At 38.7% G+C, this 13,197-nt stretch overlaps 1 protein-coding gene across 4 annotated transcripts in view; it reads left to right on the top strand.

Moving 5' to 3' along the window:
* LOC135786699 (signal induced proliferation associated 1 like 2) overlaps positions 1-13,197 on the top strand; it is a 166,050-nt gene that overhangs the window by 109,271 nt on the left and 43,582 nt on the right. For 3 of the 4 annotated variants that reach the window (XM_065296212.1, XM_065296214.1, XM_065296215.1), the window contains exons 10-14: positions 741-992; positions 5,799-5,951; positions 6,092-6,201; positions 6,450-6,532; positions 12,759-13,165. In XM_065296212.1, the coding sequence (XP_065152284.1) occupies positions 741-992; positions 5,799-5,951; positions 6,092-6,201; positions 6,450-6,532; positions 12,759-13,165 (1,005 nt within the window). The remainder of the gene's footprint in view (positions 1-740; positions 993-5,798; positions 5,952-6,091; positions 6,202-6,449; positions 6,533-12,758; positions 13,166-13,197) is intronic. The other variant, XM_065296213.1, reaches the window with a different exon arrangement.

Raw genomic sequence — 13,197 nt, forward strand, 5'->3', positions numbered from 1 at the left:
AAAAGCTGTGCGCTGGCAGGTTGGCTTTGTATTCCTCATGCCAAGCGGTTCTGGCAGAAAGTGTAGCGTCTGGTGTTTTAGTCTTTTGAGAAGAGCAAGGTCAGTGGTATCCAGAGGGCAGTGAGGAAAGAGCTGATGAATGCGGCTCAATTTAAAACACATTTCAGTCCATGTAGGAAGAAATTACATAGTCAGACGTTTGGGGCTTTCTTTTGTATCTAATTGAGACAAGCGGCCTGTAGGCTAGTTATGCAAATCCAAGAAGAAAAGAGAGAACCTGACCTCCCATCTTGTGCAGAAACTATAGCTCCAGATTTGATTTTTTTATTTCTAAAGCAGGGTGTGGTGTTGAACCCCTCAGGGTCTTATGTTTCAACCCAAGATCCCACCTCACCCTGATTCTGTAAACCTTACTTTGTGTCTCTGTACATGTTTATATGTAGTTGTATACACAGCTGTATATACTTACTGTAATGTGTACATCTGTACATAACTCTCCTGCACACTCTATCCTTATGTTTTATTTTTCATTTCCTGTTCCTGTAAGTATATACATCAAAAAATGTGAGGCTTGATATCACTGTATGACAGGTTGATAGTGAGCAGCCGACTCTGAGCCGGATCCGCACCGAATCCATGCCAAAGTCAGCGGCTCTGAGCCGGAGCTGGCCTGAAGTCGTATGCTGCTTGGGAAAGTTTAAATATAATTTTTACCGACTGTATCTTTCTTTGACTTTCAGGGGCTGTTCAGAGCTTTATCGTATCCCTATGGTTGAGTATAAGCTGGACAGTGAAGGAACTCCCTGTGAATACAAGACTCCCTTCAAAAGAAACACCACTTGGCACCGTGTACCCACTAGCGGTCAGTCCCATCCTCGCGGATCCCCTACACAAGGTCACGATCGCCTGCCGGGTCAACAGCTCCTCCAGCACACACAGAGCTCCATCCCTCGCAGCACTTCCTTTGACAGAAAGCTCCCGGATGGACACAGGTATGTGCGTCATCTCTTACTCTAGCTAATAACACTTTGTGAAAAGATAATGCTACTTTTATCAAACTGACAAACATTTATGGGTGATTCTCGCGAAATTAGACTTATGAGGTGTCATAAAACATTTTGATAAAAAAAGTAAATGCAAAATAAGAGTATCAAAATAAAAAGCATACAGTTATAAACATCTCTTCATGTACTATTTTGCACATGATTTCAGACACAAATCAATTTAGTTGTTTTTTCTACATTTAAGGGGAAAATTTCCATTACCGCAATGTGGCCATTACTGGATTTGCGTTCTTTGACATGGAAAATTTATAATAAAAAATCTAAAAAATTAAAAGCTTCAGTGCATCTTATACTATAAAAATGTATAGTAAAGAAACATGTGGTATTTGGTGATCATTGGTGAATGTAGAGACAATAATAAGGAATATAAATGTGTCCAAGACCAATTTTCTCATCCTCCGCAACAATTTTCAATCATTGTTTAAGCCCTCAAGGAACTAACATTTAAAAAAATTGTTGTAAGGGACATAATTGACTGTGACACTCAAGATGGCTACCAGGTAAACAGTTCTTATTTTTATCTCTCCATATAAAAGTTAAAATTTTGTTTGTCATAGTACCTAGACAACTTTTTAGTTCTCATTACCGAAACATGATTTTGTAAATGCATATATTTAATATAATATCATGTTGCGGTAATGATCATTTTATATAATGATAATCTAAAAAAATCTAAATAATTATGTAGGAAATATTTTTTAAATCCTCTAAAAATAATGGTTATAGTAAGTTCAGACCTTAATCTTAAAAAAAAAATTGGCTTTAAGGGCTTTTTAAAAAATTCTGATGCTGGACACCTTCTAAATCTGGATTTCGTGAGAATCACTTTTATAGACAACTGTGAATATTAAAAAGTTAAAATCGGAATATTATTGTTTGTGAGTGACCCATCATACCTGTCTAATAGAGACTCACCTTGGTTGCTATTGGTGCTTTTCCATTGCACAGTACCCCACTTTGGCTTGGTTAGCTTCTCTATCGAGTTTAGTAACACTTTGGAGTGGGAGGGATTATAGGCGTGTCGTTATATTTGCGCTTCCTACTGCTGTGACATCATATAACTGAGAGCGTTGTTGGAATGCAATACATTCCCATGCATTGATTTATTTCTCAGTCTGCCACAAAATTAAAATTGACCACCAAAATAAATGTTTGCACATCATGTTTATCAAACACCTGTGGCACCAGTCGACACGCTACGCTGAACCTCATTTAAGTTGCATGTAAGCATACGTGCGCGTCGCGAATGTGGCGCCACAAACTGCAAGTCTGGAAAAAAACGTTATGGTGTTCCTGATTCTCAACCTGTGGATGTTTTCATCGCTAAAATGGAGTTTGGGAACTTACAGAAAAGTCCAGATGACAACATGCTCGAGACAGCGCAAGCTAGCATGAAGGTAAAGCTAATCTTTTACATTATTGCGATGACGCTGGTAGTGACGATTCTCTAGGACCAATCTATAGTGTTTTTGCATCACATTTTGGTATCAGTTGAGGTTGCTTGGAACACCAACCGAGGTGGTACCAAAAAAGTATTGGGTCCTACGTACTGCATCTAGTGGAAAAGCCCCCAAAAGTAAGCTGACCCGAGCCAACCCGTGGGGTACTATGCAATGGAAAAGCGCCATAATTGCTGTTATACTTTTTATCCTCTTCCTCTAAGTCTCTACATCTTTCTTTATTGTATCTTTTCAAAGTCATTTTCTAGAGCTCTCTGTAGTGTCACATGAGTGCAGTAGCGTGAACCCGTTGTCCCTTCTGTGAGGCAAATACATAAAGCACATATATTCTGATTCTCTGATCACAGATGCCAGGAAAAAGTAGGGCAGAACTATGGTGTTAAAATTCATGAAAAATACAGGATGGTGGAGGAAATGTGAGAGCCACTGATAAACCTTTTATTGTGGCTATTCTGACATTTACATGCAAATGTTCTCTCAGGTTTTATAGTTTGGTGAACGCACAAGGGATTTCGACAACAATTAGTCTCAGCCTCAGACGTTACACCCACGTTGGCCAAACGTCTAATGCCTCTACGGCACTCTTAACTCTAGTGGAAGCACTTCAGCAGATTTGAAGTCGTCTTCTGATTGGTTAAATTATACAGGATTTCTGGGAGACGTTGGTTGATACTGTCATTAACTCTTTCACCAACAGAAAGAAAAATCACTTCCCTGCCAATGACAAGTTTTTACGTTAATCTCAATTATCTCAGCTTTTTGTTCAAAATTTTATATTTTTTAAGAAATCTACCCATATTTGAGAGGTGATAAAAAGAGAACAAATAAAAGTTGTTTTTTGTTGTTTTTGTTTAGCGGCAGAGGGTCTGTTCTTTTATTTGATATATTGTATGTTTATAAATTTTAATAACATTTTCTGAAAGACATTAAACTTTTGTGAAAACTTAAAAAACGGAAAAAAATGCTGGCAGGTAAAGAGTTACTGTGCGTTCACACCAGACGTGGATAAGGCGGCAAGCGTGAGTGATTTACATGTTAAGTCAATGCAACAACGCCAATAGGCATCCTGCGGCGCGGGATGCACGGAAGTTGAAAAATCTGAACTTTGGCATCAAAATTTGAACTTTAAAGGTGTCAATCGTGTGATTTCAATGTTAAGTCAATGTGAAGACCTGTTGACGTGCGTCTGGAGGTCTCGCGGCGCAAAAGAGGCGTTTAGTGCGGCACAATAGATGTGATTCCGCCTAATTCACGCGTCTAGAAACATTTGAACTTGCGGAAAAACGCGCCGCGTTAACCAGCGACAGAGGGTCTGTTCTTTTATTTGATATATTGTATATTGTTCTTTTATTTGATATATTGTATGTTTATAAATTTTAATAACATTTTCTGAAAGACATTAAACTTTTGTGAAAATGTAAAAATAAAACTTGTAAAAAATGCTGGCAGGAAAAGAGTTACTGTGCGTTCACACCAGACGCGGATAAGTGTGATTTACATGTTAAGTCAATGCAACGACGCCAATAGGCATCCTGCGGCGTGGGATGCACGGAAGTTGAAAAATCTGAACTTTGGCGTCAAAATTTGTACTTTAAAGGTGTCAAGCGCGAGTGATTTCAATTTTAAGTCAATGTCACTTCATTTCGCGGCGCGAAAGAGGCGTTTAGTGCGGTGCGATAGATGCGATTCCGCCTCATTCGCGCGTCTAGAAACATTTGAACTTGCGGAAAAACGTGCCGCGTTAACCAATCAGGAGCTTGCTCTAGTAGTGACGTGATTACAGGAAGCAATCGGAGTCGCAAAAGCCCCTCCCATGACACAATTTCTAAGTGAATGTCTCGAATGATTAGAATTTGTTCACTGGCAGCTTTCACGCTAGAATGAAACAAGTAAACTCAGAATATTCAAGCGTCCAACTACTCACGAAAAGCGCATGTTTGCCGCCTCTACCGCGTCTGGTGTGAACGCAGAGTTAATATGACATAAATATAAAGTCAAGATACATAAACTTCAAAACGGATTATAAATTAATTTCTCTTACAGCCTCAGTGTGTTCATGTTACACTGTAAGCTACAGTGTCCACACCGAGATCCATACGTGACTGACTTTGCTATTTTTTCGTTTCTTTATTTATTGTTACATAAAATCTCAAGCTTCTTTCGTTCCCAGGAACCCTTTTCTGCAGTTTTATGTGCAGTGTATTTTTCCTTGCTCATGACTTCATGAACTCTTCTGCATGGGATCCTTTGTTTAGTATGCAGCGGGTATCTCTTGCAGTTATGGTTTATTATAATTTGGTCATTTGTTGTAACTCAGAAGCCCCTCGTGGTGTTGATGACCTTTCCTGCCTCTTCGGTGAGATCCCATGTGGAGAACTAAGGTCTCTTTCTCTCTCTCTCTCTCTCTCTCTCTCTCTCTCTCTCTCTCTCTCTCTCTCTCTCTCTCTCTCTCTCTCTCTCTCTCTCTCTCTCTCTCTCTTTCTCTCTATACTGTTTTTTAGTGAGGACTGAGGAAGAATTGGAAACCAGTGGTGTGTTTTTGGATTAAATGCAATTTACAGTATACAACGTTTATATTAATTTACTATGCGCACAATGTAAATATATCTCATCGTGTTGCAAAGTTTTATGTTACTGAACATCCACTGGTATCCACTGGTCTTACTTTAGAGGAAATTTAGATGGTTTGCATATATTTGTTTGTATCGCATGCAAGTATTTTTTTAGGAGGAATTCTTGTACCTGCTTTGACTCATTTGAGAGACCTTCACTGTTTTTTTACGGGTATATACACAGGTATTGGTCTCCATTAAGAGTGTGAGGAAATACAACCCATCTCCGGAAATGTCAGCTGCTCTTGGCTTTCACGGCCGGTGGTTTTGTGAGGTGTCACATGATTGGATTACTGATGGTTTGGTAGAGAGATTCCCTGCAGGCTGACATTGTGTACTCTGACCCAAAACTGCCATCGACAGATACTTGTATATCAGCCATCAACTCATTTTTCTCAACCTGATTTTACTGTATACAGGATATGGTCAATAATAGAAGTTAAGGTTTATACAGGTGCAAGACAACATAACAGTATAACAATGAGAAAAAGCTGCAGAGAACATAATTCGTAAGTGTTCTTTGGAGCAACAGTGTGTTGAATTGAATTTCTCAGAATTAATGATTACTTCTGCTGTACAGTAGTTTAATGGATGCTCCGCATGAAAACTGCTGCCATGAGAATTCAAACTCATCTGCATCCTTACTTGTTCCCACACTGTAGGAATGTACAGGATATAGAGAACCCACAGATCTCATCCTGCAGTAAAGAAGACACGTCCAAACACTATCGTAGTTCACCCAGTAACCAATCATCATCGAGTGACCCGGGACCCTGTGGAAGTGCCACCTGGAACCCGCAGACGGGATATGATGGGTAAAGCACACATGCATTACTCAAATAGAATTGTTAGGTGGGGTTTAAAATAATTATATTGAAATGTTATTATTAATATTATTTTTATATTTATTGTTCTTGAGAGGCTAAACTCTGTGCACTGTGTGTTCCTCTCACAGGTGTCAATCACCTGTCCTCCATGACCGGTCAGCTGAATCCCAGGGCATGATGGGAGATGGAGAGATGCTGAGGGAACGAGAGCCCACTCTCGAGAGAACACGGTCCGCAGGTGGGGTTCAAAAGGTCTTTTAGTTACACATCTTTGCTGAGATAAATGATTACACTCTTTTTCATGTATCCCTTTCATTCTTGAAAAGCAGATCATTAAGGTGGTCCCTCTGAGGTTTTTATATTAGATGGTGGTTTGCTTGGTCCAAGGTGGTCTACCTTAAACGACCAACTAGAAACTTCTTTATAAACCAGATTCCATCTGAAGTCATGTTTATCTGGATTCATCTTCAATCTTTATCTTCACAGAGGCCAAATGGCACGTCCCCTCCACAAAAATCCTCAACTCTCTGAAGGAAAGGGGCAAAGATTCACCTAACAAGTTGACACGGGTAAGACTCTCCACACCCTACAGAAACATGAATATCTTTGATAAATTCATGGTCAACATACTGTAAAAAAGCTGTTTTTGAGGTTATAAAGTCAGGTTCATTTACAGGACACGAGAGAGAGAGAGAGAGAGAGAGAGAGAGAGAGGGAAATGGCAGTATATTTGTGAGTGTGTGTTTGGGTTTGAAATCATGTGGTTTATTTATAATTTGATTGGTTACTTGGCTAGCCAGCAGAAGATTGTATTTGTTTATATAAAATTGTATGTTTATAAATGCTGGACTGATTTATTATAGAGGGAAAGTCCTACTGGGAAATTTGCAGTGGGAATGCTTGAATGTTTAGCTTGATTTATGCCTCTCAAGCCAAATCAATGAGTTTATTTTTATTTTATTTTCCTAACTTAATATACAAAAACAGTTATGATTGAGGTCATGTGTAATTGTTGATGAAAAGTTTCTTGACCTTTGCTGAAAAGCTACTTGACTTGCCTCACATAGCAATTAAACCTAAGCTAGAGTACAATATATGTTTGTCCAAACAATGGAGGACAAAAGAACCTGTTTGATATTTTTCCTCAATGTGTTTCTTTACTTCCCTGATGTTTTGAAAAGTTCTTTTAAGGGATCTTTAGGGTGTTAACATGAGAAACAGGCAGACAGGCCCGTCGTGAGGCCGCTGGTTATGCTGTCATTGTACGTGTGTGTCAGTCTGATGAATGAATGGAGATAAGGTCACAATGCCCTTGGTGCTGTAGTTTTGCACTGTTATCAGCGACATACTCATGTTTGTCTGTCCGTATCTCTCACCTTGAATGTTAAATTTGCCCAATATCACATTCTCGTGCTGCTCTTAAAACACTCGACCACTGCCGCCCAGTTCAGGCTGAATTACTGTCGGATGACACAGAACAGCAGGAGACCAGAGAGACCACAGACTCCTGCAGCGCAGCTGTGCATCCAAAATACAAACTACATAGGCAGCTAAACAGCATCCTGTCTGTAATGGAACCTCATACGTGATTTGAAATGATCTACATAGAGCAGGGGTTTTCAAACTGGGGGGCGGGGCCCTCAGGGGGGCCGTGAGATGGTGCCAGGGGGGCCCCAGTTTTATGACATTTTATAAAATACATTAATTTATCATGAATTCTGTGTAATTAAACATAAAAAATAAGGCTACTAACCAAAAGCACTACTTTTTTGTATAATTTAATATGTGTTTTAGTAAAATGTTGAGTTTAGAACAGTTTTTTGTCACAAATTTTCTTTGGGGGGCCGCGAAGGAATGCACCATACATACACAAGGGGGGCTGCATGCTGAAAAAGTTTGGGAACCACTGACATAGAACATCACAGCTATTTAACTGGTTTATTATTACATATAGAAAAAGAGCAAGTATTACAATATAATATTATATGATATAATATAAAAATATTTCACTCTTGAATACATTTTATTTCTATTTTTACACCTTGGCAACTTGACTGATCATACATATCAGAACAAACCCTAGTCTTCTATACTGTAAAACTGTATAGTTAGGGGTGTCAACAATAATCGATTCGGCAATGCATTGCAATGCGGGCATGCACGATTCAGCATCGATGCAGCAAAGTGCCATAATTTATTATGTCACTGAGAGAGATGACCGTAACTGGTAAATAAAAACGCTCCCTTTTCCATGGAAAGTGGACAAACAAGACTTACGCTGTGTGGAAAATTCTCATCTCAGGCAGGGCTCGCAAAATCGCTGGCCCGACGTCTCGGGGCTATTGTGAATTCCTGTCGGGCGACCAAAATGTATCTCCACCCTGCCCGTCGGGCTATCTTGGGGAGGAAATAATATTTTAATGTTTTTGCTTTGTCTCAGATTTAGTTAGGTAATTATATTGTATGTATTTCGGCGTCCTCTTCTCAGTCATTATCCTCACGAAACAAGTGAAACTGTCAGGAAATGAAGTGAAAGCAAAAATAAACCCATCCTTTAATGTGCACGTCTGATATGCGGGCGACCCTCTGCACGGGCTTCTCCCAGCTAGATTCTTCACGAGCACCTGCTTGCGCGAACTCAAGTCATTTAATAAAATAACGTCATTTCATTTTTACCTCATAGACTAACATTGTTTTAGCGTTTATTTTTTCTTTCTTCAGTTAGTAACTTAAAAATATGTGAGAAGGAAAATATGTTTGAGTGATTTCCGATCGATTTGACACGTCTAGGCTATTGAGAGTATATATGATGTTACATGCTTCTATAATGTGTTTAAAGTCAGTGGTTGTTTATATATTTGATAAAATACCATGTTATCTAAATACAATGTGTGATGTGTTGAGGTATTTTTTATTAAAAATAACCTGTGTTATAATACATTCATATAATATTTCAGTAATATAACAATTAAATCATTCTTACGTTAGGGGAACGTTAAAATAACCTAAAAATAACATTAGGGGAATGTTTATTTTCTTAAAGAAAACATTCCTGGCTAACCAAAAACCTTGGAAAATAGGGGAACGTTTTGGGAACCAAATTGTTAGCTGGGGCAGGAATATTTGGCTTACATGGAAATCCAGGATTTATCAATATTCTACATTAAACAGTGTATTTTTTATTCGAGCTACTTATATTAATTTTGGGCTACCAAAAATTAAAGAGTGTCTGCCCGAAGGGCTATCAGGGATTTTAAAATTTTGCGAGCCCTGCTCAGGTATATAATTGTCATTGTCTTAAAGCTGCTCAGCTTCCGTTTTTGTTGAGAATAGTTGCACTTGACTTTACTACTTGACTTATTAAAATTTTGCCTTGTTGTGTACAGTAGAATTCTGATGCATCGCAATGCATCATAGAATCGAATTGAATTGAATCGTTACCTGGTGAATCGTAATTGAATTGAATTGTGAGGGCAGTGCCAATGCACACCCCTAATAGGAATAAAGGAAAAAATTATGGAGAAAAGGAAAATTATATATTATAAACAGAAACAGAAAACAAGAGAATAATATATAAATGCTAAAACTCTTAGCACTTTTAAATCTCGCCTTAAAACAAATTTTTTTGGTGGTAGCTTTTAATTGAACATTTGTATTATTTATTTCTTTTTAAAATTGTTTTATTTGTTGTTGTTTTGATTTGTATATCTGTACATATTTTTACTTGTCGTATTATTTTATACAGTGTATTATTTGTTGTTGTTCAGTGCTTTGAGATCTACATTTAAAGGAGCTATAGAACATAAAGTTTAATATTATTCTTATTATTATATAAATTATTTAGTTACAGAAAAATATTTTTACAAACGGAAAATGTTTGTAGGGTATTAAGCCTTGTGTCCACAAAAGCATTTTCATTGAGTCCAGCGTGGTTTTTTTTGTTGTTTGTTATTGGAGTGCCGTGTTTATAAAAAAACAGCAGCTAGCTGGAGAAGACGCTAAGCGTTATTTCCGATGTGAGCGCCAGACGTTCGGCGTTATTTTTTACCGTCAACAGTTGAAAAATCTTCACCTTGGGTAAAACTCAGAGTTTGTCAATGTCACTTTTTACTCAGCTGTCCAATCATAGTGGAGGAGGGGCGGGACAAATACCACAACTACCAACTGGCGCATCGTTTATAGTATCAACTGATATACAAAACAGAAGTAGCATAACAAGCTGAAAAACTCTTTCAGGTGCCCAAAGTCATAGATATAAATAATAAAGGCTTACGGCGGAGTCTCTAACATCATCACTGGCGGCCATCTTGACACAGGCAAGCTTTCCGACGGGCTGTGTGGTACCTGATGTGAGTGATCTGAACAAATACTCTTATCTCGCTAAAATCGCTGAAACCATTTACAAATAGTTTGGTTTCTTACAAACGTTATTAACGTGGCTATAATTCTGGATGCTTGAACATTTTTCATGAACATTATTCATAAGTATGCAGTGAAAATCGGTAGAGCAAGTTATGGTTATTTAAAAGTACATGCACCATTAAAACATAATGTTACAAGTGAGCGAGCTGACTGTGACAAGATGGCCGTCAGGTGCGGACGTCAACCTCCATTGGCCAACAGCGTGGATTAGACATCTAGCCTTTATTATGTATATATATCCCCAACGTTGGCGTTAAAAAAGGAGCGTGTGTCATTTTCAGCCATGTTTAAAAGCTTTGGTGGAGTCTTTAAAGGATTAGTCCATTTTCTTAAAAGAAAAATCCAGATAATTTACTCACCACCATGTCATCCAAAATGTTGATGTCTTTCTTTGTTCAGTCGAGAAGAAATTATGTTTTTTGAGGAAAACATTGCAGGATTTTTCTAATTTTAATGGACTTTAATAGAGCCCAACATTTAATACTTAACTCAACACTTAACGTTTTTTTTTCAACTGAGTTTCAAAAGACTATAAACAATCCCAAACGAGGCATAAGGGTCTTATCTAGCAAAACGATTGTCATTTTTGACAATAAAAATAACAAATATACACTTTTAAACCACAACTTCTCGTCATGTAGATCCGGTCGTGATGTGCCAGCTGACCCCACGCAATACGTCATGACGTCAAGAGGTCACAGAGGACGAACGCGAAACTACGCCCCAGTGTTTACAAGCGTCTTGAAAGAGGACCGTTCCTGCGTTGTTGTATGTCAACTGATACTAATTAATGTCTTTGTGGCAGTTTATTGTAATATATATAACATGTGACCTCCCTACGTCACTACGCGTTTACGTTAGGTCGCGCTGGACCGGACTTATACGAAAAGTTGTGGTTTAAAAGTACATATTTTTTATTTTTCTTGTCAAAAATGACAATCGTATTGCTAGATAAGACCCTTATGCCTCGTTTGGGATCGTTTATAGTCCTTTGAAACTCTGTTGAAAAAAACTGTTAAGTGTTGAGTATTAAATGTTGGGCTCTATTAAAGTCCATTAAAATGAGAAAAATCCTGCAATGTTTTCCTCAAAAAACATAATTTCTTCTTGACTGCACAAAGAAAGACATCAACATTTTGGATGACATGGTGGTGAGTAAATTATCTGGATTTTTCTTTTAAGAAAATGGAATATTCCTTTTAAAAAAAATTTGTGGTGGAGAGCCTTATTGAGTCGGTTTAGTGTGAGTTTGTAGCTGTATAGAATAATAGACTTATAGATTCAGTATCTGTCTCATTATCTACACTAATCTGAATGTTTTTACTTACTGATTGTTTTTTGATCGCAAATACAATTGCTTTTGTTTATTTATTTTTCTACATTACACTTTTGTGTTTAAAGTAGTTTTTCTTCCATTTGTTGCGGTGTGTGATGCTGTAAGTCGCGGTCACATGGCTCATCTCCTCTGCACTCCTGATTTATTTCGTCTATTGTGTGCACACTAATTAATGAATACAGAAGATATTTGCATATATTACCAGTCACAGAATTATTCATTAGCTCAGATTAATGAGTTCTTCTGTCTTGCAGTGTGCATTGGGACATGAGAACTGATGTGATGTCACGTGATAAAGTATGACAGGTGACACAAACATACCCGCAGGCGCAATGCGTACTTTTAAGACAATGAGACACTGTGCATTCTTTTTTGTTCTGTGTGTTGAAATGCAAATGTATTTTTTGGCTATGCATAATGTCAAAACCAAATTAGTTAGCATACAGAACACATACACCCGCACATACAGATCTGTGGTGTTTAAGCGAGTACCATTGCTAGGTGGTTACTAGGATGTTTTGGATGGATGCAGAGTTGTCCACAGTGCTCAATATACCAAGTTTCTCAATGTTTTGGTCATTAAAAATTGTCCATGTCCCTCTTAAAAAAAGGTAAACTTTATGCAGTTTATTTTATGTGTTTATTGGCTCTGTAGGCTAGAAGGGATACAGCAAACACCGAATGCAGGGGTTTTGGAACAAAAGCCCCGATGTTGGGTTTAGATAAGTGGGTGGGGGGTTAAAAAAACTAAAACATTGGGATTACAAGGGTTCAAGGAGTTGGGATTAGAAAAGGAGTGGGTGGGGTTTGGAAAGAAATCAAGGTTTGGAGGTAGGATTTAGGATGAAACCTGCGGTTCTGGCTAGATGGGATACAGCTATGGCCTTAATGGACGAGCTTCAGTATGAGTCATTGTTTAATGCTCTCTGTTTGGGGTTTGTTCAACCAGACATAAGAATAAGTAATAGTAACATATGTCTTAGCAAACAATAAATCACTCATGTTTCCTGTCTGTGTGTGACTTTGTCTTCTTCCAGCAGGGTGGCGATAAAAACTCCAGTCACTCCAGCAGTAACACACTGTCCAGTAACGCCTCCAGCAGTAACAGCGATGAAAAGCACTTTGGCTCCGGGGACCTAATGGATCCGGAGATGTTGGGTCTTACCTACATTAAAGGAGCCTCGACGGACAGCGGCATCGATACCGCCCCCTGTAGCATGACACCAGGGGTAGCCAGTGCATCCGTGGCCCGCGTCATGCTGCAGGCTCGGGGAGCGTCCGATCCGGGTCACCCTTGGACTCCAGAACTGACGGAGGAAGGTTCCGTAGAGGAGGAACACAACAGGCTGTACCTGCCTCAAGGTTACGCCGCGGCTCTGGTAACGGGACATGCGCCTGCAGACGGCAGTATGGGAGACCTAAACGAGATCTCACCTCATTCAAGGTACGTGAAAGAGAGAACGCTGATGTGTCCTG

The sequence above is a fragment of the Paramisgurnus dabryanus genome, chromosome 20 (assembly GCF_030506205.2).
Source record: "Paramisgurnus dabryanus chromosome 20, PD_genome_1.1, whole genome shotgun sequence".
Taxonomy (NCBI): Eukaryota; Metazoa; Chordata; class Actinopteri; order Cypriniformes; family Cobitidae; genus Paramisgurnus; species Paramisgurnus dabryanus.